This window comes from Hippoglossus stenolepis, chromosome 20 (assembly GCF_022539355.2).
Source record: "Hippoglossus stenolepis isolate QCI-W04-F060 chromosome 20, HSTE1.2, whole genome shotgun sequence".
Lineage (NCBI taxonomy): Eukaryota > Metazoa > Chordata > Actinopteri > Pleuronectiformes > Pleuronectidae > Hippoglossus > Hippoglossus stenolepis.
Window position 1 is genome coordinate 9,592,680 of NC_061502.1, and position 23,436 is coordinate 9,616,115.

Here is a 23,436-nt window from a genome sequence, read left to right on the forward strand (position 1 = left end):
CACAAAGAAACACAATGTGTGTCTCACACTCGAACATTGTGGTGCCAGCTGAGCCCATGTGTGTCCAATAACAGCAGGTGCTGTCAAGTGCACGCCCAGCCGACCTGCCATGACACGGAAACACACACACACACAAACACACACATGCATGCATGCACATATGTCATCATACCTCATACCCTTTCTTTCAGCTTCCTCTTTTAAAAGTTAATGTTGCATAAGTCTAGTAGAGTTAAATACAAGGTTACCGGTAATGTGTGTGTTTCCTGTGTTAGTCAGTGTGTGTCTTTATGTGTGTGTACCTTGTATTTGTATCTGGCTGCGAAGGGCTGTAGTGTTGCCATATGGTCTCACATTAGGACACTCAAAACTTAGCCGCGCGTGTGAGAGAGTGAAGCAGTAAGACTAACAGGAAACAAAGGCCTTGATTTGAGCTGTTGGTCTTTAAACATTTCTACTTGTGAACAGTTAATATCTCTAAATGTAAATGTCTTTTTCCTTCCTTCCTTAATATACCAATAATGCATAATTCGAGCACTGAATCGGACAGCTATCACCATAGCAACGATGGAGGCTTGGACGCATTTGGGTCAGCCCTGGTGTTAATATATTTAGCAGTGCCATATCATATGCTGCACTGACTTCATTAACCATCTCAGCATGAAGCGCCAGAGCCTGAATGATAATGATCTCTCACACACACACACACACACACACACACACACACACACACACACACACACACACACACACACACACACACACATACAGAGCACTGGGATCTTGACACAAATGCATAGATAACTGATTACATCTTACTTCATTATGATTAACGGGCTAATTGTAAATACATCCTCTTTAACCTCACATACTCTTTACTAAGTCTACTGCTGTAGAATATACTTATCATGTTATGTGAATTCTAATTAACCCTGAGGTTTCTGAAAATCTAAAATAGGTTTAAAATAATAAATGAATATATTTTGTTGGGAACAGGGTTGTCTTCAACTGGCGAAATGTGTATATTCTCATGTTTGTATTAATATTATTATTAATAAAGTATAGTAAATGATATAATACAAAATCTAAAATCAATGACAACCAATTAAATGACATTACATAATATTTAGATTTATGTGTGTTTATATAATATGTACTGCAAAGCCTATGTGATCTTCATAGTGCATGTTTTGTTCAACCAAACCTTTATTATTTCTATTAGAATTGATGTTTTTGCCCTGGCAACCCACAACTGTTGAAAGGAACTTGATGTTTTCTTGCCACTGATCTCCTCTCCTCCTCCTCCTCCTCCTCCTCCTCCTCCTCCTCCTCCTCCCTCTCAGGTCAGCGTGTTGGAGCGTCAGGTGATAGACTTCCTGGGCTACCAGTGGGCTCCCATCCTGACCAACTTCCTCCACATCATCGTCGTCATCCTGGGCCTGTTCGGCACGATTCAGTTCAGGCCGAGATATGTCACTGGGGTGAGTTGAACCCACACACACACACACTATAATACACACACACTCTCTCGCTCTCTCTCTGCGGTCACAGACATTTTCCATATCCATCAAATATCAGAGAATTAATTTATCTGCAAACTTTTAATTAGACTTATCCAGTGTTAAGCAACTGTGTGTACCCGGCATTGTTGCTGTTTCTGGTGCATGCTTATGACACAAAGCAACGAATAGTGTCATCGATTCTTAAATGCTCCATTTTTTTAAATCTACAGTTTGGAAAGTGTTTATAATAAAAATATATATATATTTTAGTGACTTGAAACGTCTTTCGCGAAAAAAATTATCTTTGCAAAATATATGCATTAGTGTGAATCTGTCATTTTCATCGCTTTCATGAAACCTGTATCATTCTCATATCTTTAACTGCACTGTGTGTATAGAACAATTTTATACAGTGCAACAGCTAAACAACTGATCCTCTCCTCAATGTTGGAAACACTTCATTCATACCTAGAGCAAAGCTGTTCATACATAACAAGGAATACGAGCCTGTCTTCATTAATTATTGATTTCTTTCCGACTGGTGGGTCCAAGTTTTGAAAGAAGACAATGTCAATTTGAATATAAAAGAGCAGCGATACAGAGTGGGAGTAGGAATATTTTACCGAGGGGAGTTATGGGTTTCACTTTTCTGTTTCTGAGGCTCGTCGATAAAATAATTTATGTTTCAGAAAACTTAAGTTCCCATAGTGGCTGCAGGGCTTCATGCAGTCCAAAGACCCCTGCTGAAGACCCTCACATGCACACACGTGCGCATACATTGAATATTGATTGATAAGCTTCAGATAATGAAAGTTCTATAGCTTATAAACTCTGCCTTGCCTCCTTCCTTACATCATTCATTCATCCTTTCCTGCCTTTTTGACGCCCGTACACACTCGTTCCATTTTCTCTCCCTGTCTGGTTTGATTCTGGTGATTGGTTGCTCTCCCCGCCGTTGTTTTTGTTTCCCTACATCGTAACAACATCAAAAGTGAAGCCTCCCTTTGTCTCTCCTCTCCGTCTCTCTCGCTCCGAATGCAAGACATGAACATGCTTTTATAATTCTCCAGCAAAAGCCTGTCAAACCTTGTCTGCCTCTCACTTCCCGCCCCCCCTCTCTCTCTCCCTGTGTCTCTCGGCAGTACGCAGCCTGGCTCGTAGCGTGGATGACCTGGAATGTTTTCATCATCTGTTTTTACCTGGAGGTTGGGGATCTGTCCAGAGTAAGAAAACATTTTCTTGCAATTTCTGCATCCTTGTCAACTTTTCTGCTGTGCATGTCAAGAGTAAACACAACCTCTGGCAGGAGTTTAGGTGTTTTCGATCTCTGAGGCTGTCATTTACACCTGCATTCCAAGTGTCTAAATCCAGGCTGGGAACAATCTATATTGTCTCTCTGGTCCACAAATCCCTTTATAAGTCCCAAAACTGAGCAAAACATTGCAGCTAAAGCCTAATATAGGTTACTATCCCCCCAATTATAGTCCAAAAACTATTAAAAACTCTCCAGTGAGGCAAACGGTTGCACCTAGTGACTCGTCCCCTCATTACTATGAATGTGGGAACTTCAGTGTATTTTGAGTCGATCCCACATTCGCTGTCCTGCTGTCATTAATACTCATTAGCGAGTCTGATGTGTATTAATCTGCAGCGAAAAATAGTAACCCAAAAGTGCACTCATGCATTCACTGCTGTTTGAATAATATTTATTAAAAGCTACGGGGCCCAGCTGCTTCAGCCTGTTAGATTATATCTTTTTTAAGAGTCACATCTTCCATAAATGTTTATTTTTCTCCTTCTAAAAGGATTTATTGACAGTTAAAAAAGCCAAATCATTAAAGGGATGGTTCACCGAAAAATGAAAATTCACTCATTATCCGTGCACTCACCACTATGCTGATGGAGGGGTGGGTGAAGTGTTTGAGTCCACAAAACACTCAGGGGTAAACAGTGTTGCAGCTGAATCCAATACAATTGAAGTCAATTGTTACCTCTTCTTAAGACATAATAAAACAACAACAAAACCAAACATGCCCCCATACTGCTCGTGTGGTGTCATCCAATTGTCCGCAAAACCCGACATTCAAATTTGACTCGAAACGGCGTCATTTACACCATGTTTCTAGCCTAAATGTCCTCTGATAGCCTCCTCGGAGGTGCGTTCACGGACCCTCGGGCACGCCATCGTGTGGCTACGTCCGTTCGCATCACCACTTCCCACAGAGGACATTTATGCTTAAAAGACGGTTTAAATGACCTTGTTTTGAGTCGAATATGATTATCGGGGCTTGCGAACACTTAGATGACACCACAGGAGCAGTATGGAGACATTTTATGTTTTTTCTGTTGTTTTATTACGTCTGAAGAAGAGGTCGCCTGGGCTGAAAAACACTGTTTACCCCTGAGACTCTAGAAGTGTTTTGTGGACTCAAACACTTCACCCACCCCTCCATCGGCATAGTGGTAAGTAGATAATGAATGAATTTTCATTTTTCGGTGAACTATCCCTTTAAATCTGCTTTTATTTACATTCATCCACAACTTTGCTTTCTTCCTCAGCCAGATGACAAATCGTACAGTGTCTGTGTAGATTTTTCCATTCACAATGTAGACCAGCCCACACATTGGCACCTGGATATGTTTTGAAATAGGGAAAAGATACGAATATCCTACATTTTTACACCTCCAAGCCTCTTGGATTGAGATAAGAATCAGTCACTCCTCTAGATTGGAAAGATTAAGGGAGCTATGAAAACCAATTAAAACCAAGCATCCATACACTTAAGTCTGCACTAAGTTGCTTTCAGGCATCCACTGAAGTACAGACACTTTCATGCAATGTCCCTGAGGGGCTGTATGTGACAACGCAAACTTTTGTCTGAGTGAGACCTTATGAGAATCCAGGAAAAGTTCACAGCACACAAGTAGGTTTGTTGATGACATTTCTAACATGCAACGTTTGCACATAGTGTCGCTGCACTTACTCCTTTCTGCTTGCCTGCAGATCACTCACGACTCTTGTTGATTCTGCAGATGCGTCCAAATGCTCCAATTATTTGGGGCTGAGTCAGTAGCTCCTTCTCCCGCCACAGTGAATGTGCTTTAAAATGAAACACTTGGCCCTTAACTCTCCCTCCTCCGCTGTGGTGCATGTAGTGAATGCAACAGTGTTGAGGAGCACAGAGATGCCTTCAATAATGAACTGTTGAGCTGTTATAACACAGTATAAAGCTACTGGGGCATTTCGAGGCAACGTTTCTACATCATCCGCAACAGCACTGTGTGTAATGAACTCATGCAGTAAGAGAGAGAGCGCGAGAGAGAGGTAGAGAGATCGTACTTTAAACTAGGTGTAGGAATGAGCCTGAAGCTTCCGCCTCAAGCCTCAATGCAGTTACCCTGCACTTAACAGCAGCATCTCATTTGACTCCCCGCTCTGCTCTGCTGTCGTCTTCGATGTATTGAAAGCAACAGGGGCTGATGTGCATGGAGATCTCTGGAGTGTGAAGAATCAAGATCTTATAACGCAGGTTGACTCCGAGCGTTTGAAAACAAAGGCTTTCGGTCACTGTGTGGTGGTCTTGATGTTTTTCAGGGCAATATGGCAGCTTTTTCAAATATCACCCAGTTGCATTTGTTCATATTTTCGCTGTTCTCTGCCCTCACCTCACTCTCTGCGGCTCCTCCTGTCTCTCTCGCTTGATTGAATATAACAAGGACAATAGGTTTTGTGAAATTTCAATGGGCCTCTGCCCTCAGCCTTGTTGCATTTTCTGAACATTATTTGAAGACAGTGGATCCCACTGGACAGTTTTGGCAACCAAACTAGATTTTATTAAACTGGAAAGCCGGCCTAGAAATAGATAAGAAGAGGTCCTAGCTGAATGGGTATTGATTCTATCTGAGCTGTCACACATATTCACTGAATAGATTATAGGTAGGTAACTCATCTTCTGACACTAAATGCGAAATGCAACTTCAAATTTTTGATTGCGTTTCTAGTGTCATAGGTCCCAAATAAGCTAATCAAGCTGCCATGTTATGTAATTTTATGTTATGCTATGTTATGCTATGCCATGCCATGGTATGTTCTGTTGTGTTATACTATTTTATTTCCTGTGTCTTGCGTTATGTTGTTATGCTCAGCTATGTCTTGTCATGTTGTGTTTTCTAATTATTTTATACATATGTTAGGTTGTTTTGTGGTATTTTGTGTTAAGATATGTTAATCTGTTGTGTTGTGTTATCTTATCTTATCTATAACGAGATTAATGAAAAACAGTCACAATCATTCATTTCTTTGTTCTGTAATCTGTTATTGGGAATGACGAGCATCCCAGTAACCATAGTAACTGACTCACACACCTGCCTGTGAGAGAGTGAGGGAGTGAGGCGCTGCTGACCGCTCTCTGAGCTGCATGTACAGGAAGAAATTACAATTTAACACATTTGTTGATATTTCTAACTTTCCCCCGATGGTCTCAATAACTGGCGGCTGTAGGGCTGCGCTGCTCTGTTGTCTGTCCACGCGCTGTCAGCATCCTCTTTTCACACAGCAACATTATCAGTAATGAAATTCTTTTTTTTTCACTGCGTGAGGAAACAGACGTGTTACCATCCCATCTCTGCAGCGATCAGCGAGCTAACGTTAGGTGGGCGGGCTGGCAAAGTTGACGGTTGTGGCATTTATGTGACTGTATGATTAAGTTTTTTTCTATCTTATATAAAGTTTGAATGCAGCCAAATCCGTTCCCTCAATATAAGCTAGCCTATGTATTGATCCACTTGCTAAGATGCAAATCACAAAATATTTTTTCTATTAAAAGTTTCACGTTGTGTATTTCCCGACATGACAAGGATGATTATGGGGAAGGATTTAGTGATGAAAGAAGGTAAATATGTTATGGACGTTTTAAAGGTCCACCGGCTCACAGACAGACGGGTCAACGGGTTGGAGAGTGTAAGAGAAAGAGTGAGAGCGAGCAAGTGAGTGAGCAAGAGACAGCGGTGCAGAGCGCCGCACACTCTTCAACGAAGCAACAGAGCAAAACTTCTTAGAGATATTATCAAGTCGACTTGCACAGTCTAGAAAGTTAATGGGAAATCCGGTATAACAGAAGAGTGAAGCTGCCTGCAGCGAAATCTAATACAATCTGCTCTTGTAAAATGTCCAATGTAATCGGTAACACCGGGGTTGTCATGAGTTTCATTACCCGGTGACATGTCGGAAGGATCAAGGATGGGTCAAGGAGGAACCCATGACGTTTTTGCAAGGACTCAAAGAAAGGGGCGAATCCAGGGAATTTATTTCACTTTGTTTAACATTGTGACATTTTGTGAGATGTGCTTTTTTTTTTTTTACATTCATATTTGGGATAATTTAAGGATCTTTTGGCATCAATAGTTTGCTGATATCTATGAGTGTGTGTCTTTGGAGCAGCTTGATTGCATCTAAGGCCTTGGCAGAGTGATGCGCTCTACTGACACATTACGCCTTTGTGCAATGTAATTTTTGCAAGGGAAGTGTCTTCACCTACTCTCACTTGCACAACAATTGCACGTGCAAGGTGTGTGTTCCTGTCATTCACAGACCTCTCTGTATATAAGACTGTGGCGTGATGTCCCTACTTTGACCGCGAGTGCTGAAATCTCTGAAACGACTTTTCTTCCTGTCTCTTCTGACAGTGAGGGTCACATAATACCAGAGCAATTTTAGTGTGACTTCAGCGACTATAATCATGGGAGCAAGACCCTGTCAGGGGCGACTTCCACAGACCACTCGCTGACATGGTTACATAAGAGAGGAGTGAGGACGAGGTGTGCAGCTCGGAAAGATGGATTCCTTTAAGCATCTGCAGCATCTAGTGGAAATCTGGTAATTTGAGCAGTTTGATTGCTGCCCTTCGCCGGTGTTATTTGGATTTACTCTTGGCTTTTTTTGCCACCAGAAGGCAGTGCGATTCAAACTCCAGAGAATGTCCAACTTTGTTTGCCTTTCACATATGAACAATAAAGCAGAAGATTCTCTGCTCAGACGTGTTCACAACAACACAGAATTATAAGCGTTTAGGTGAGGGGTTGTCGCAGGAGGTCAGGACGTAACGTATTAATTCCACTGCGGAGATCACGTGTTTTTGTTTACTGCACATCAACACTGGCGTCGGCCTTTACCATCAAAAACTCTTCTGACAGCTTCAAAGGTGTCTTCAACATCTAAGGCTTATTCTTCATCTTCGTGTTAAAAACGTCATCAACACATCCACTTGCTCGCAATGAATCCTCTGGAGGATCTGGACTTTATCTGGCATTTGCGTTCTAACCTCCAGCCCCTACGGAGAATGTCAGGAGATTATCCGGAGTGCAGAACGTGCCTGTAAGCAGCTTTAGTGTGGCACCATCGGATTTGCACTGATGTATATACAGTAAGCATGTCAGTACTTTGCATTGGCGTTATACATTAACATACGACATGAGACACAACATATCAAAGTCTGTTAAAGTCTCTGCAGAAGTGTGGCTTATTCTAAAGTCAACTTTGTCGATTATATCAACTTGGAAAATTAATCAGGGCCAATCAGTGCTATTATAAACAGAAGAAATCAGTTGACGGGGGAGCTGATTGTGGATGATTACAGTCTGTGGCGTCGTGTTTTCCCACCACAGTTTGCTGGTAATTACTCCTTCTATTGGACAGTTATGTAACATACCTTCTATCCATTTCACAACAGTAACAGCACCACATATCATCACTACTTATCCTCCTCTCATTGGTATCACCAGCTTTTCAATCTTCATCAGCGCTAGTTTGGACTGAAGCGTAATTGGTGCATAATCTTCAGCTAGATTCTCTGTTTCCTCGGGTACAGGCTGTTGATGCTCTTTGCATGCACACACACACACACACACACACACACTGACGGTGAGCCTTGTTAAAGTTTTGTTGCCGTACAAGCTATCGCCGCAAGTTTTACAGCAAGTCAACAGTCATATTTCATATATAAAAACCCATCCACCTTCTGTTTACCACTCTCCACCTTCACTGAAATCTCATTTGAATGATACATCTCCATATTTCACTGCCCCTGAGGACGAGCGTTAGCAGTTACAGCAGCCGCCACAGCTGGAAAGTGCTGTTTGGGTTTTTATCTCTTTCACACTGACAATACAACTGTCTGCCATTTTTGGGAGGAAGTCGGCGAACAAGCCGGCAACATCTGGAAAAGCAGCTTAACGATTGGTCACAGGTTAATTAAACAGAATGGCATTAATAATATCGCCACAATCAGAAATCAAATCTCATTATAAAACAATTTCAGAGTAATATTTCTCCTCATTTGCTGTTGAAGGTCTCATTTTTCCCCAACCGAATTCAACACATCTGGTTTTCGGCCAGTTAATTAACAACACCATTATCAATTAACTGCCGGCCAATCAGAGAGGAGCCAGCTCAAACCAGATGCTGAACAGCTTGTTTTATGACCGGAACAGTTAGTGTGCTCCTCGCTCAAGGGCAAATCAACCTTGACCCAGTTACTGAGGGAGACGGGAGCCACGAATGCCCCCTCTCTCTCTCTCTCCAGCTGATGTAAAGATACAAATCCGTCACCTGCCTTTCGAGGGGCTTTTTTTTTACTCTGGACCACATGTAAAACAAGCGTGCCTGTCACTCAACTCAAAATCAACAACAAAAATTCCCTGCAAAATATGACAAAACCAGATTTACACTCTGCTGCAAATTAGAAAGGTTGCTTTGCTGCTGTTAGTTTTGTGCCTGTGTTCAGTTTGGCACCATTTTACTATTGCAGTGTTAATTTTATGATGAAAAAAATAAATTGAAATACTTGTTTGCAACAAAAACAAGATTAAAGTCAACAAAAGTCTCCTCCGAAAACAAGAATCAAAATTATTACGAGTTCAAAACCAGATGAATAAATAAATAATACTTTGAAAATTAGGGTTGATAGGATTTATGTAATAATAAAAAGCATTTTATTCCAGGACTAGACACATTTACAAGGACACTAATATTCTAATAATTACAATAATAAGAAAAACATCTGCTACCGCTACCATCTAAACAGCATTTTCTGATTAACCCGAATAAAGTCATACCCACAATAAGCAATAATCAAATTAAGACATGTGGAGTATTCTGACCTTAGGCGCATTATGTAGACATGTATGCTTTTTTTTCACAGCAATTTACAAAATCGACATATGGCAATTACCATCTGCCTGACCACACATGACCTGATTCCAAGTGTAAACAAGTAGTAGGTCTTAGTGTTGACCTGAGTCATAATCAGACCTTGCTCTTCAACGTGAACAGGAATATGAATGAAATATTCAATTAGTAACTCATGTAAATATCATGATCGAAATAATATCTTATCTAGAATAAGGTCAATAGTCGTAATATTGTTTTCCATTTAAATCTTGTCAACATTACGTAGCTGCCAGTAATGTTAGCCAACTTAAACAGTTGTCATAAACAAAATCGTCTATCCGGGCCCCATCCATAGCTTCTATATTTTGAGCTTTTCTTTTTGTCTTATCTTTCTCCCATCTCTTCTGCTCTCCTTGTCTCCTCTCGTCTCTCCTCATCTTTTCATTCTCAAGATTCATCTTCAGTCCCTAATCTGCCTCTGTCTATGGAGGTATATATTATATGAATGAATATAGGATAGGTATGACCATTGTCTCCACTGCTTCACTCAACAACATAGCAACAGTCTCACTGCATCTCTGCAATCGCATCTATGCGATTCAGTAACTGTGAGTGAAGTACCCGCACGTTGATCCCATTACTACGTTACTTCAGTCAGCCGTAAAGTGTGTAGATTAGCTCAGGTGGTTGTAGAGTTGTGACTGAAGGGGAATAAATCCGGGATAAGAGCTAAGCTAACCCTGAGAGGCCGAGGAGAGAGACGTGTCGTCACCTCCCACTGAACTAAACGCCTGCTTGGGCAAGGCATCGATTGGCTTGATTGATTTCCTAAGGTTTTGCCCTGCCGAGTATCATGGACAAATGTTAACTGTGATGAGAGACTGGTAATGTGCTGCCACATAATTGTGAACCCTCTTACGGATTAGCGCTCGCTGCTAACCCCCAGTCCCAGAAATGACACTTTCACATCGTCACGTCTCGAGCTACAGCTTTGTTGTAACGTCAGCCTATTTCATCAACCTGCCGATGGAGAATAATTTCACTTTTATTTGACAAGTGGCAGGTGCTGCTTTTTAACCATGACCACAGTGGCATGTTTTTCCTGTCTCTCCTCTTCCTGTGTATCTTCCTCCCTGGATCAGAATAACTCGCTGTCGTTCATAAGGGAGATGATGGTGTGCTCTCCGCTTCAAGAATAACTGTGATAGAAATTTCTCACGTCTCCCTCTCTGTTGCTTCCTGTTGCTGCCTTACTCTTTCTCTGGTCCCTCACCCTCCCTCCCTCCCCCTGTGTCTCACCCTCTTCATATCCATGTAATTCATCCCTCCTTTCCCTCTGCTCAGCCTATAATCAAGTCTTTTTTTATGTTGCTCTGCAAAGTGCCGCGCGAATCCGTCCCGCGCTCTTCTTCACCTTCTCGCCTCCTTTTCCATTCACTCACTTCCTCAATACTTTCAATGTGAGGACTTGAGGAAATGTGTCCCTGTTGAGAAGGCACTGCTGTATTTATAGTCAATAGGAATTCATAGTGGAGGGCTGTGGGCCAGTTCAATACATTACTTTACACTCTCTGGCAATTTACTCTGGGGTCACAGGGAAGAAATTTACATATGTCATTCTGTGAAAGAGGCAGAAAATCACCCTCATTTGATTTATGTCTTTTTATCTGTGATTTGGATTTGTTCTGCAGCTTTGATAGGATTTTCCAGTCCTGTTTTATCCATGAATAGACATGATATCCACACTGTGCATCCCAACTGCCAGCAGTATACGTTCATTAGAACAATGATCACACTGTCAGGCTAGTAAGTGGAGGCTCGGACTAAAAATCAATGCGATAACATTTGTATTGTATTAAAGACGTGGAAATTTTGCAGACAAAGACAACAAATCCATCCAATTTAATGCGCGGTGGCAGACGTGTTTGTGGTGCAATGCATCAATTTAAGTGTGCTGAGCACTGCGAGCGCCACAGCAGCGGGAAATCCAGAAAGATTAGGGTTGTAAAGGTTTGCCAAACACTTCAACTTTAACATTTCTTCTTGATAAAGAAAGTAAATCCCAGACGGCGAGAGGAAAGTTGGCGGAGGCAGCGAGGAAGGTGGGGGAATATGTGTCAGAGTTTGTCAGTGCTGTTTGAAGTCCAGACGTCAGAGTGGAGCAGATGGACGTATGCTGGCGGTTAAGATAATGGTTCGATGAGACATTGTGACACTGAGGTAACGAGACGCAGCGAGGAGCGTGTTGCATGTCAGCGATGAGTCACTGACAGTGTCCCACGCATGCAGAGGGGCTCGGGCTGAAAGTTTGATGTGTAACTCACTTTTTTCACTCGTCAATTATTTTGACCTTGACAGGTTGTTGTTGAGATTAGAAGCAGCAGTTGACGAGGACCTCATCTCGAGGTCCGCTCTCACCATATCTCATTGTTCTCTTCAGCAGATTGCGTCTGTCACTTGCCACAGACATGCAGATGTCCAGACCGTCCATAATTCTGAGCATCTGTCTCCAACAATACTCCCTCATTCACTAATTCACTGCTCCGTCTATAACAGACACTCGATAGACAGCGGCGGCCATTTTACATCTCCAACACTTTATATCTTCCCTGAAAGCTGAAGTATGAGACGAATTCAATTTTCACATTCATAAATTCCATTGCATTGTATTGTGAGTTATTTGGATATAAAAGTGACAAAATACAAGATATATAGACCAGCATTATAGAGATATTAACTACTGCTGCAGCAATAACCTGATATATCAATCAGTAATTCATCATCAACAATATTTAATATTTTCTGGTTTCTTGGCTCCTTTAATGACAGTAATTTTAATATCTTTGGTTTTTTGGACGACACATTTGAAGAGGCCATCTTGGGGTTTGGAAAACACAGAATGGTGTTGTTTTTTTTACCATTTTCTGACATTTTATGGACCAAACAACTAATCGATTACTCAAGACAGTAATCAACAGATTACTCCGTCATGGAAGTAATCGTTAATCGCAGCACTAATCTTAGCTTAAGACTTGAGACTCTATAGTCCCAGAGGGGAAATTTGTTTTCTCAGCCAGTTCAACACAGAGAAACACAAGTGACACATTTCAGGTAGGACAGTACAACACATGAAACATCAAACATAAACCCTCCCATTTTAAGAATATCTATGCAGTACTTATCACTGTACTTATTGTATGTATTATCATACATCTTAAGAATCTCATACTATCTGCTTGAAATGTACACAGAATAAGAAAGGAATTAAATATACTGTCAGAAAGCTTATAAAACCCCCTCCAGCCTCCCAGCGTTGGCTCTGGAGTCTGAAAATCTTTTCGAAAGTGACAGTACAACACGAACGCCCACTCCAGGCAGAGATTGACCCGGTGTATGGAGGTGTGACATTACGCTGGACCTGAACTTTTATTGTTCCATTCTCATATGACAACTTTTTGTGGTTGAGAAGAGACCACAGCTGTGCACTGCGAATCCTCATTTGAAAGTCAAAGCTTTTCACCGTGCCTTTGAATCCCACCCCTCAGAGCAGTTATTTTCAGACTACACAATGTAAGAACTAGTTTGTTTCCAGCATAACTCATAATCTATTAGAATTGCTAATGTGGTGTAGACCAGCGACAAAAACAGCTTTTATGATGACAGAATAAAATAATTTCTTTGTGTTTGAAGCCTTTACCTATTTTAGGAATTTCAAGAGTTTAACCATCGACTGTATTTAAATATGGAAGACATGAGACCTCCCCAAAAGTGAGGCCAAGTAGATCACAACTTGTGAAAGAGCTCCTGCACACTGTCTAACTTGCAATCAGAAATGTTTTATGCAACGTTTTGGTACTAGACCTTCATCAGTGTTAGACAGTGTGCAGGAGCTCTTTCACAAGAGGGACAAACTAAAAAGGTCAAAGTACATGTCAAATAAATGTGTTAATTTTTTCTGGTAAGTTTGGATTAAAGTAGATATTTGATACTATAACAAAGGATGAAACGCCCTGATTGACAGCTACGATTGACTGCGGATTGGTGGAGTTACAGCGGGACTTCAATACCGAGGCTCCATCCCCCGATCGCTACTGCACAGACTCATGGCAGCGTTTTTGATCCGGGATATTTTGGGTTAATTTCTTGATAGTGGGGGAAAGTGGACATTCATGGTCCGTCTTTATCTGTGAGTCAACTAATTAAAAGAATTGAAAAATACTGATACTGAAATACAGATTTTCTCCCAAACAAGTGTTTGCTAAATTCTGTCAACATCAGTCTTGTTGTGATGTGTTTGTCTTCCCATTCGTTTCTGTTTAGTAGACATTTTCTATCAAATGTGTATCTTTGCCTTCCATACAGCTCCTGTAGAGCCACGGAGGCAAGATAAGGTGTACATACTTTTTTGACAGTAATTTGAGTTTAGGCCCGAGATTTATACCATATAGCATCAGTCTGTCACACTCCCAACCTCCCTGTCAGTCGCTGCCGCTGCTATCTAATACAGCAGCGATGCCATAGAATGAATCTTTAAAAAGATTTCTGATGTGCCATTCCTGACAGATCTGGAGAGGAGCCTGTGGAGAGAGAACTGTCACTATGGTGCAAAACACACAGACACACACACACACACGCAAACACACAAACACACTTGGATATTCACATCAACTCTCTCACAGTCTTAGACAGCTATCTGTCGGGAGTCCACTGTGTCATATAAAAGATGCAACCCACCTCCTGGGCGTCGGATGACGCACAGATACAGACACATAGATACACACTAACGTCAGTCCTTTATTGCGGGGTGTGCGGCGCGGGAGATCCCGAATGCCGTTTGGCATACTGTATGTGTGAAAATGTGTGTCTGTAAGTGCGAGTGTGCTTGCGTTGGTGTCTGTTTGCTCTGTCGGAAGTTAGAGCACCTGTCAATCATGATATTTGTGACAAGAGAACCTACACATGCTGAAATATATACACGCACCAAATCTAGACAGTCTCAAAACAATTCCCACGTCTGTCCATGCATCTCATCTCACTCCGCACATCCACAATGGAACCGCGACAGAACAGAAAAAAGGAAAGAGGAAAGAGGGAGAAACTTTAGAATAGTGAAAGATTGGAGGTAGAGAATGAGGCATCAGGGGCAGACAGGGAGAGGAGAGAGAGAGGTTTCTACAGGTAAAGGTATGATAGCAGCTACAGAGGATGATGTGCCGTGGGATGGAGCCACATGTGAATCAGTGTTGCTTTCAACAGAGGGAAGAGAGAAGAGAGGGGGAGAGGGGACAAGGGAAAAAGAAAGAAGTGGAAGAAACAGAGAAAGTTAGAATGACAAAGCCTTGCGGGAAGATAGGATTGCTTATCTGACGGAGAAAAAAAAAATCCCTTTCATATCAACTTCACATCAACATCAATAGTCGCTGATGTCAACGCAGGGCGAGCTTTTACCGCGGGATAAATTGTAGGAGAAATATGACAGTAAATCAAACGGCAAACCACCCAATTCATCCCCAAAGAGAGCAAAAACAAAAACAGATTGCCGGGACCAGTCTGAATGCTAATAGTCACTTAATTTGACTCCCCTCACTATTCATCCACCAACGATTGAGACGATGAATGAGAGGATCCCACACATTTAATCATAGAAGCTCCGGTTTAAACCTCCGCCCCGATTCTCAGAGTTAATGCATCAACTCTGGCTGTGTTTGATCAATGGATGCATTTGTTGAAATCATGGCATGAAATTGTCTTTTTTTTCCCATCAACACGTCTCTAGTGGGACATTCCCATCAGCCAATTTGATCACATTAGCCTTGAGCTGTTATTACTGATAAGTCGTTTTGGATTTTTCATTGTTATCATTCATAGTTTCATGTGCAACGAGCAGAGGTTTCTACTTTTTTACTTGTCCAAAATGGAACAAGGTGATTTAACAGAGATTGTCTGTGTTGCCGCAGTAGATAATAGATTTGATTGACTTGACTGCTACAGTTATAAACTTGCTCCAGGTTTTTTGGATGATAGCTGGTATTAATTTCAAGGCTTGATTGCGATGATTTAGCCTGGCTGTGATCACAGTAATGTTTTTTATTGTACAAGCCAGAGGAAACTGCTGAACTGCTGATACAATAAAACCTGTTTAATGTGTATTTTCGGAGGATTTGGGTCGAATGAGCTTCCTCAGAGCTGAGGAGGAAAAGAGTCTTTGATTGAAACATTAGAGGATAATTCTGATTCATTACAATGTGGCTCCCTTTTTAAAGTTTTAATCCATCATTGGCATCGTTGCTTTGCTGGAATCTGGACAAGTGGCGGCACAGTTTTATCTCATTCTACACAAGAAGGAGATGTAGCACAACTGGTTTAAAACTGGTTTGTTAGAGCTGCCTGCTTTGGCTGCAGACACATTTGATGATAGCGGAAAGGGTGAACCATAAACTGTATATAAAGAACTTCCTCACACTATCCACATACAAAGCCAAAATATCCCAGATACGAACGCTCCCACCTTATGCAGTTGAAGCCAAAGTATGTAGCAATATGTCCTGCTGATGATACACACCCATGACCAATTGTGAGCCAGCCTCAGCTGTCAGCCGTGAGGTTTCACATTTCATTGGTCAACGAAATAGCAATTTTTGAGGAGAACATGAAGGGTGAACATTTAAGATAAGATAAAACTTGCTAAAAAAACACACTGGGGTAAGATACAACTTGTTAAAAAACATACTGGGGTAATTCAGTTTTGAGGCACCGCTGGGATTTGAACCCAGGATCTCCTGTTTACTAGACAGGCGCTTTACCAACTAAGCCACAGCACCTGATATCAATGCGGTGTCGGCATTTTGGAGTCAAACATGAGTGTATCAAAAATACACTTCCTCTTCTGTTGAGAGTAAATAAAGACAAAATACCCTTGGTACGGGTGAACATTTGAACATTAAGAGATTAGAGCTATACATAAAATGGCAGAAATCGTCTTTTTAGTTTGGCCCTTTTACCAACCACCCACATTTAGGAAGCAGGATTAAAGACCTTTACGCTGTCAGCCACCAGATGGTGATCTTCGAGAGAAAAAATATTTGACATGTATTGTGACTTTTTAATCTTGTCGCATCCACTAACATAGAAGAGGCAGGGTTTATGAGCTATACTACAGCCAGCCACCAGGGGGCAATCGAGACACTTCACTTTATTGGAGCAATCATGCCGTCCATCATTATTTACAGTCTATGAAGTGGACAAAAACAGTAACATTACAGGTTGTAAAACAAATACAACCAGCTGAAAGACTAAAATGCTCTGAAAGGTTGAACTTCTTGTTTTTCACATGACACACTGTTATATGAGGACTTGTAAATGTAAAGATATTTTGTGTGTGTGCGTCTTGTTAATTTTTCAATGTACCAAATATACACCAGTGCACTAGGGTTCTGATTTACTGCATATGGTGTGGCTGCAGGGTTTACAAAAAAACATTTAACCAATTGAAAGCTTGAAGTAGTCCCCCATATGCAATTTGTGCATCCAACCTGGGTTGTGGGGAGAAACCTTGTAATTGCCAACCGCAAGATCGTAGGGGTTAAAATGTTGTGCGGAGGCATTTGCTTAGAATTGGTAATGGGTTTAGTGTGGTTACGGTCAGGGTTAGGATGTGGACTTCATCTCTATGCACCACGGACACATACACACACACACACACACACACACACACACACACACACACACACACACACACACACACACACACACACACACACACACACACACACACACACACACACACACACACACACACACACACACAGAGACAGGCAATTCCCTAACATACCCCCAACCAATCTGATAGGAGAAAAGTGCTTTAGGCATTATGGGTTAAGGCCTCATCTAACACCCATGGGAAATCACAGCAAAACAATGTAGGGAGATGCACCGTGACTGATGATATTGGTGTGAAATAACACAGACAGAGTGACACAGAGAAAGGGGCCAGAGAGAGAGAAAGTAATAGAAAAGGAGGTGAAGACACAGATAGAGGTTTAGTTAAATAGACTGAAAAACTGACTTTAGAGAGAATAAAGCTAATATTGTCCCCTCACTGATTCTCTGCCTTTTAGTTTGATGATCTCTGTGGGAGCCAATTGGATGGACCGAAACCGCTGTTGTCTGTCTGCATGTCAGTCTGTATGTTGAATATGCTGTCTGTTTGTTTCACTAAATGACTGACGGAGCTTGGGTTGTGGGTAAAAAGCTGCTAGATTGTCTTTGTGTTATAAATTGTGGGCATTGTGTGTCCAGGGAGCAGATGCTGAAGCTACTCATGGGGAAAATCATGCATCCATCCATCCATCCATCCATCCACCCATCCTTCCTTGGAGACAAAAAAGAAAATTCCCTTCCTTTATAATTGACTTGAACATTGTTGCTTAAGTAATACAAGTATTACTTCAGACTAGACTGGACTGCTTTAACACACACACACAGACACAAATATATATAATTCGAACACCATGTAGCTTAATCGTTTATTTCCCAGTGCCCCTTTTCTTATACAGCAGAGGTTTATAGCTTTATTTAATTTTTGCTTGAAACAACTTTTCCCCAAATTGTCTGTGTATTTTGTAACTGTTAAATTAGTCTCTAATTTAGCTTCAGGTAGCTTCACAAGGGCATCAACTCCTCCTGTGCTGATGATAGCATCAGAGGAGTGGTCCTTTCCCTTCCTTCCATCCCTGCATCTCTTGGGAGGGGAAGACAAAGGAAAATAGAGATGTGGGAAATTAAGAGAGAGAGAGAGAGAGAGAGAGAGAGAGAAGGGTGGAAGCAGAAGGAGGAGGGAGAGGCAGAGGAGGAGGGAGAGGCAGAGGAAAAGCAGACGTGGTTCAGTGAAGCGTCACTAGCCCACAGCCAGAGACAAAGACCTGAGAGCATGAGTGCATGATCCTCAACTAGCACACTCGAAATTACACTCTGTGTGTGTGTGTGTGAGAGAGAGAGAGAGAGAGAGAGAGAGAGAGAGAGAGAGAGAGAGAGAGAGAGAGAGAGAGAGAGAGAGAGAGAGAGAGGGTGGGGGGACAAAGAGAGAGCAAGTAAGGTAAAAGGAGGCAAAAGGACAGGAAATATATGAAGGAAAGATGTGGAGAGAGTCAAAACTTACAAAACACACACACAGTCAGAGTTAGAAGTATTAACACAAGTCTCGCTGACCGTTTTTATTTAAGGCTACAAGCCAAACAGGCCATTCATCACCAGGCAGATTAATATCTCAAAGTTATTTTGGCTTATATGGCTTCATCATCCTGGTGGGTTCGATTCTGCAATGCTAAAGAAACCCTGCGATTTAAAATCATGCATCAACTCCTCCTCACAGCAGCAATTTAATTCATGTTTTTTCATTCCACTGGTGAGTAATTTCAGTTTGGCCCCCAAATCCTACAACTCCCTGTATTTGGGTTATTTGTTGTTACGAAAACAACTTCCTCTAAACACTTGTGCTTTTTTAGAAAAATAGGTTTAATTTCCAATGTGTGTGTGTGTTTTTTTTTTTTATCACATTGTCTCTATCTGTGCTGGTGGAGGCTTATTGTGCTGCCGCTGGATGAATAGAAAGGAGATAAGCGTTTTCTTCAAATTAGCACCAGTCTATTTCGGAGCTATATAACAGACCCTGTAACCTCAGCGAACTCTTCACAGACAGTGGAATGGAAAAGAAAATCTTCTGTCTTGCTTTTATATGTCTCATCTGTTGTTAGATACGGTGGGTTTTTTATTGACGTTGATCAGTGTAACCACAAAGACAGTTTGACATCACCTTGACGTTGTTTCAGTGCAGGTACAATAAAGTTGAGAGGAGACACGAAGCTCGGATTAGCATTCGGAACAGAAAACTCACCAAAACTATGTTTGTTCCAGAGCCTCATTAGTAAAGTACTGATACACACTGCACCGAAATAATTATTACCCCTCTCCCGATCATATGGCAAGAGCGGTGAAAGACTGCGGAGAAACAAGAGCGATAAAGAAAAGAGGTTAAGGAAAGAAATATAATAAAAAAGAGAGAGAGAGTAAGAGAGTAACGGTACGAGGCAGACGGCGGGAGAGTGATGGCAGAGAGGGAGCGAGAGAGAAATTTAAGGAGATTTCACTCATTAAAACGAGGAGCACAACAAGGGGAGATGGCATTAATCAGAGCTCTGTGCTAATGAGGCATTTACTCATTACGCTGGAATAGAGAGAGGCCAAGGAAGAAAAAGAGGGGAGAATAAGAGGGGGGGGGAGAGAGAGAGAGAGAGAGCACAATATAAATTAACAGAGGAGAACAGGGGGGGGAATTAACCAGCAATGTGGAAGGAGGTGACAGAGTGCAGGGTGGATGTGGTGGGAGGATAAGGTAAAGACAAAGATGAAGCGGGATATACAGTGTGGAAACAGACCGTATTGACTCAGTGTTGATGGAAGAGCAGCGTCTCTATATAAAGCTCTATTTAAAGATTTGTGTCCGTCACTTGATTAAGTTAAACACTGACAACGTGGTTCCGGATGAAAATAAGTGATCTGCCCTGCATTTAAGGGACTATTTGCCCATTAATCCTAGTATGCTGTAGTAGTTACGAGTCACTCCCATTAAAAAGGTGCTTTCTTCAATTAAGTTTCAGTAAAGCTGCTTTCAGACGCGCACTGGAGCCCTTACATTTTCCTGAAATTCTCCAGAAGGCCTGTACCCTTTTTTCACATTTTAGGGATCTTTAACTGCCAGTGGCCATGTGAGAGTACAGTAGGAAAAATCCCATCGAACGAGTGGGTATATTAATGACGTTTGTAACGTGTGACGGACGTACAACTGAAAAAACAAAACAAATATCTCAGGATGGAGAAGACATGCCATACACTTAGAAGCGCCAACGAAGATGACATCTTCTAAAAACGAGATTTGAAAGCTTTTGGTGGGCCGGGATGTGTCGAACAAAAACTTGATTTTAGAATTTACATGTCCTGCCTCTTGCATGTTCTACCCAGACGTTGTCCTCCGTCTGACCCGGACAATCTCCTGCTTTGTTCTTCATATGTAAAAGACAGACTGCGGAAAATGTCCGGACCTTATTTCGATGGACAAACCCAGGAAAATCAAACATTTACAAATACTTTTGTACTGTAAAAACTACTTTCTTCATTCTGCCCACTTTAAAAGAGTTTCTTCTGTTGACACATTCCAAAGCAACATAGGAGGGGACCTGTGTATTTAGGCGTGTATTTACTGCCATGGTGGTTTGCATGGACGTCTGATGAACGATCTGTGTCTCTCCTTGCTAAGTGGAGTCGTTAATATGTGCATTATTGAAACCAGGACGACTGTCATAACTGATTTACTGTGCATCTCTCATCTTTGAGAATTAAAAAGATTGAGGAGGAACCAAAGCAGCCACTGTAACTGCAGGGGCCCTTGCTACTGTATGGGGTCTCTCTGTGCTGCTGTGAAGTAGAACTCAAACACTGAGGAACAGAAAGTGTTGATTTATTTACTGGTTGTCAGTTGTGCTAGTTTTTGCAGCCTCTGGTTGTAATTTGAAGTTGTCTCTCTCTGTGACGGGGTTGTCCATGCTGTGATGGCCAATATGAGCAAATAAAATGTCTTCATAATTGTATAAAAGTATACAACAGCAAAGTTTTTAAGGAGAACTCAAAGTCTACGTTGATGGTGCTGTGGAGCCGCTGCATCGAGGTCCCGCCAAAAAAGCAATCGTCCAATCATGAGTCAGCCATCAGTCATGATGTTTCACCCCATTTTTATAGCATCAAATATATAATTTAAAGCAGCAAAATGAACACTTGAACAAACATCAGTGTGATACCTGGAATTTTTATTTAGACTTTTTAGTTTAGTCCATGTCCCATCCACGATGGGACATGGGAGCCGTTAAATGTCGTCCATGTTTATATACATTCTATAGTCTAAACTAAATGTTAACTAGCGTGTAATAGACTGAGAATAGTTGTCACTCTAAACTGGAAATGTCAGCATCACGTCAGCATTAAAGGAAAAGTGGAGGGATTAACAAAGATTTATCTTCTGGGACCAGTCACTTACTTCACAAGATTCTATGGTAATTTATTTCTTGAATTTCTTTAAATCTCAATCTCCAAGGAGGTAGATTAACTGAGTTGGTTCTAAACCCCGTTCCTAATGTTACCTCCCAGTCTTTTTTTAGAGCTCCCATAGTTTTGTGGTTTTCCTGCTTAATGAGAAATAAAGAAGAACAAATTATAATTATGTGGCCTAAAACCGCAACATCAACACTTTAGTTACTGACCCTTCCATGACACCACAACACAAATCTCTCTCTTTCTCAGGCGGGAAGCATCGTACAAAATACGTCTCCCAATCCTTTCTTTCGCTCTGTTCCATTCTTTGTCTAGCCTCCTCTCTCTCCCCCCCTCGTTGTCCTCATCATTACCCTGCATGTGTATGATTCAGATCTAATCTGAGGAATCCCAGATCACTGGGATCATAAATCTAAGATCTATATTTAGTTCTGGCTCTAGCCTTCTCTCTCGCTCTCAGATCTGGGTATGACAAACAGTTTGGTTTTAATTAAAACTTGGTTAGAAGCCGCCCTGATATTCAACCCCCGGCCTTGTTCCTCAGATGACATAAATTAACTCACTCTGTCTCTCTCTCTCTTTTTCTCTCTTGCCAGGACTCTGACCTTGTGCTGACTTTTAACCTCTCCATGCATCGCTCCTGGTGGATGGAGAACGGCCCCGGGTGCAGGGTGACTCCCATCACCCCTCCGCCATCCTGGGCACCTGAGGACCACCGATATATATCAATAGCTGGCTGTCTGATGGATTTCCAGTTCATAGAGGTGGCCCACTCCTCGCTGCAGATACTCCTGGCTGTAAGTACTTGACCTGAATGAGTACTTTCTGGTATGCACTGTAATTTGAAACTCAAGTAGCCGAATGTAGAAAGAATCGGCTCACGGCTTTAAATGTCCTTCTAACGAATCGGAATGCCTGTTAGTCACAGTCGCTGCCATTGTTAATACAACGTATGTTGCAGTTGCAACTTTTTAAATATACTCTTTTTTGCTTTTTCACTCATATTTGTCATTATGAGTGATGATTCATAAATAATGACATAATCTAATATTCAGGAACAAAGCAAAAAAAGGAACTTTAGCTTTAGTGTTTCTAAAGTTTGCTATTGATAAAAATTGATTAAAAAAAGACTGTTATGAAAGTGTGTGTTTCTGTGAATGTGTTTTTTGTGTGGACAGGATTAATGTGCAGTGGTTAAATTCCACTCTTCGTGTGACATAGTGCTTTCGAATGAATGCACTTTGATGCTCTGTACAGTTACACTCACTAGTTTAATGTATTCTGTAATGTGTAATACAACCAACGCCAACTTCTTTGTCTCCTGCAACTGGTCAGGTAATGTTGGCTGATTGTGCGACTTTGCAGGATCTGTTTAAGAGTAGAACAAAGCATTTTGGCGCCATTAAGTTAATGACTTCATACCCTCATTTACACGGAATGGGTCGGAGACTCTCCCTCGCATATCTCAGTATTTTCTCTGTGTCTCTCTCTTTCTCTCTTCGTCTTATTTCATTGTTGCAAACAATATTTCGTTCTCTCTGTTTTCCTCAGCCTGTCTTTTACCCTCGCCCTCGAATTTCCTCCTCCACTGCACTGTCAAACTGCGATAATTAGCAGGATCAGAGAGCGACAGTGGAGGGGGAAATAAAGAGCCGGAGTGAGGGAGGC

General features: G+C 41.6%; 1 protein-coding gene and 1 non-coding gene across 2 annotated transcripts in view; one reads left to right on the top strand and one right to left on the bottom strand.

Moving 5' to 3' along the window:
• The window catches only part of nkain2 (sodium/potassium transporting ATPase interacting 2), an 82,543-nt gene that overhangs the window by 37,612 nt on the left and 21,495 nt on the right, over nt 1-23,436 (top strand). The window contains exons 2-4 of the mRNA XM_035143856.2: nt 1,344-1,481; nt 2,645-2,725; nt 22,365-22,565. Of these exons, the coding sequence (XP_034999747.1) occupies nt 1,344-1,481; nt 2,645-2,725; nt 22,365-22,565 (420 nt within the window). The remainder of the gene's footprint in view (nt 1-1,343; nt 1,482-2,644; nt 2,726-22,364; nt 22,566-23,436) is intronic.
• On the bottom strand, nt 16,418-16,490 carry trnat-agu. Its single transcript has one exon. It is a non-coding gene; the product is annotated as a tRNA-Thr (tRNA).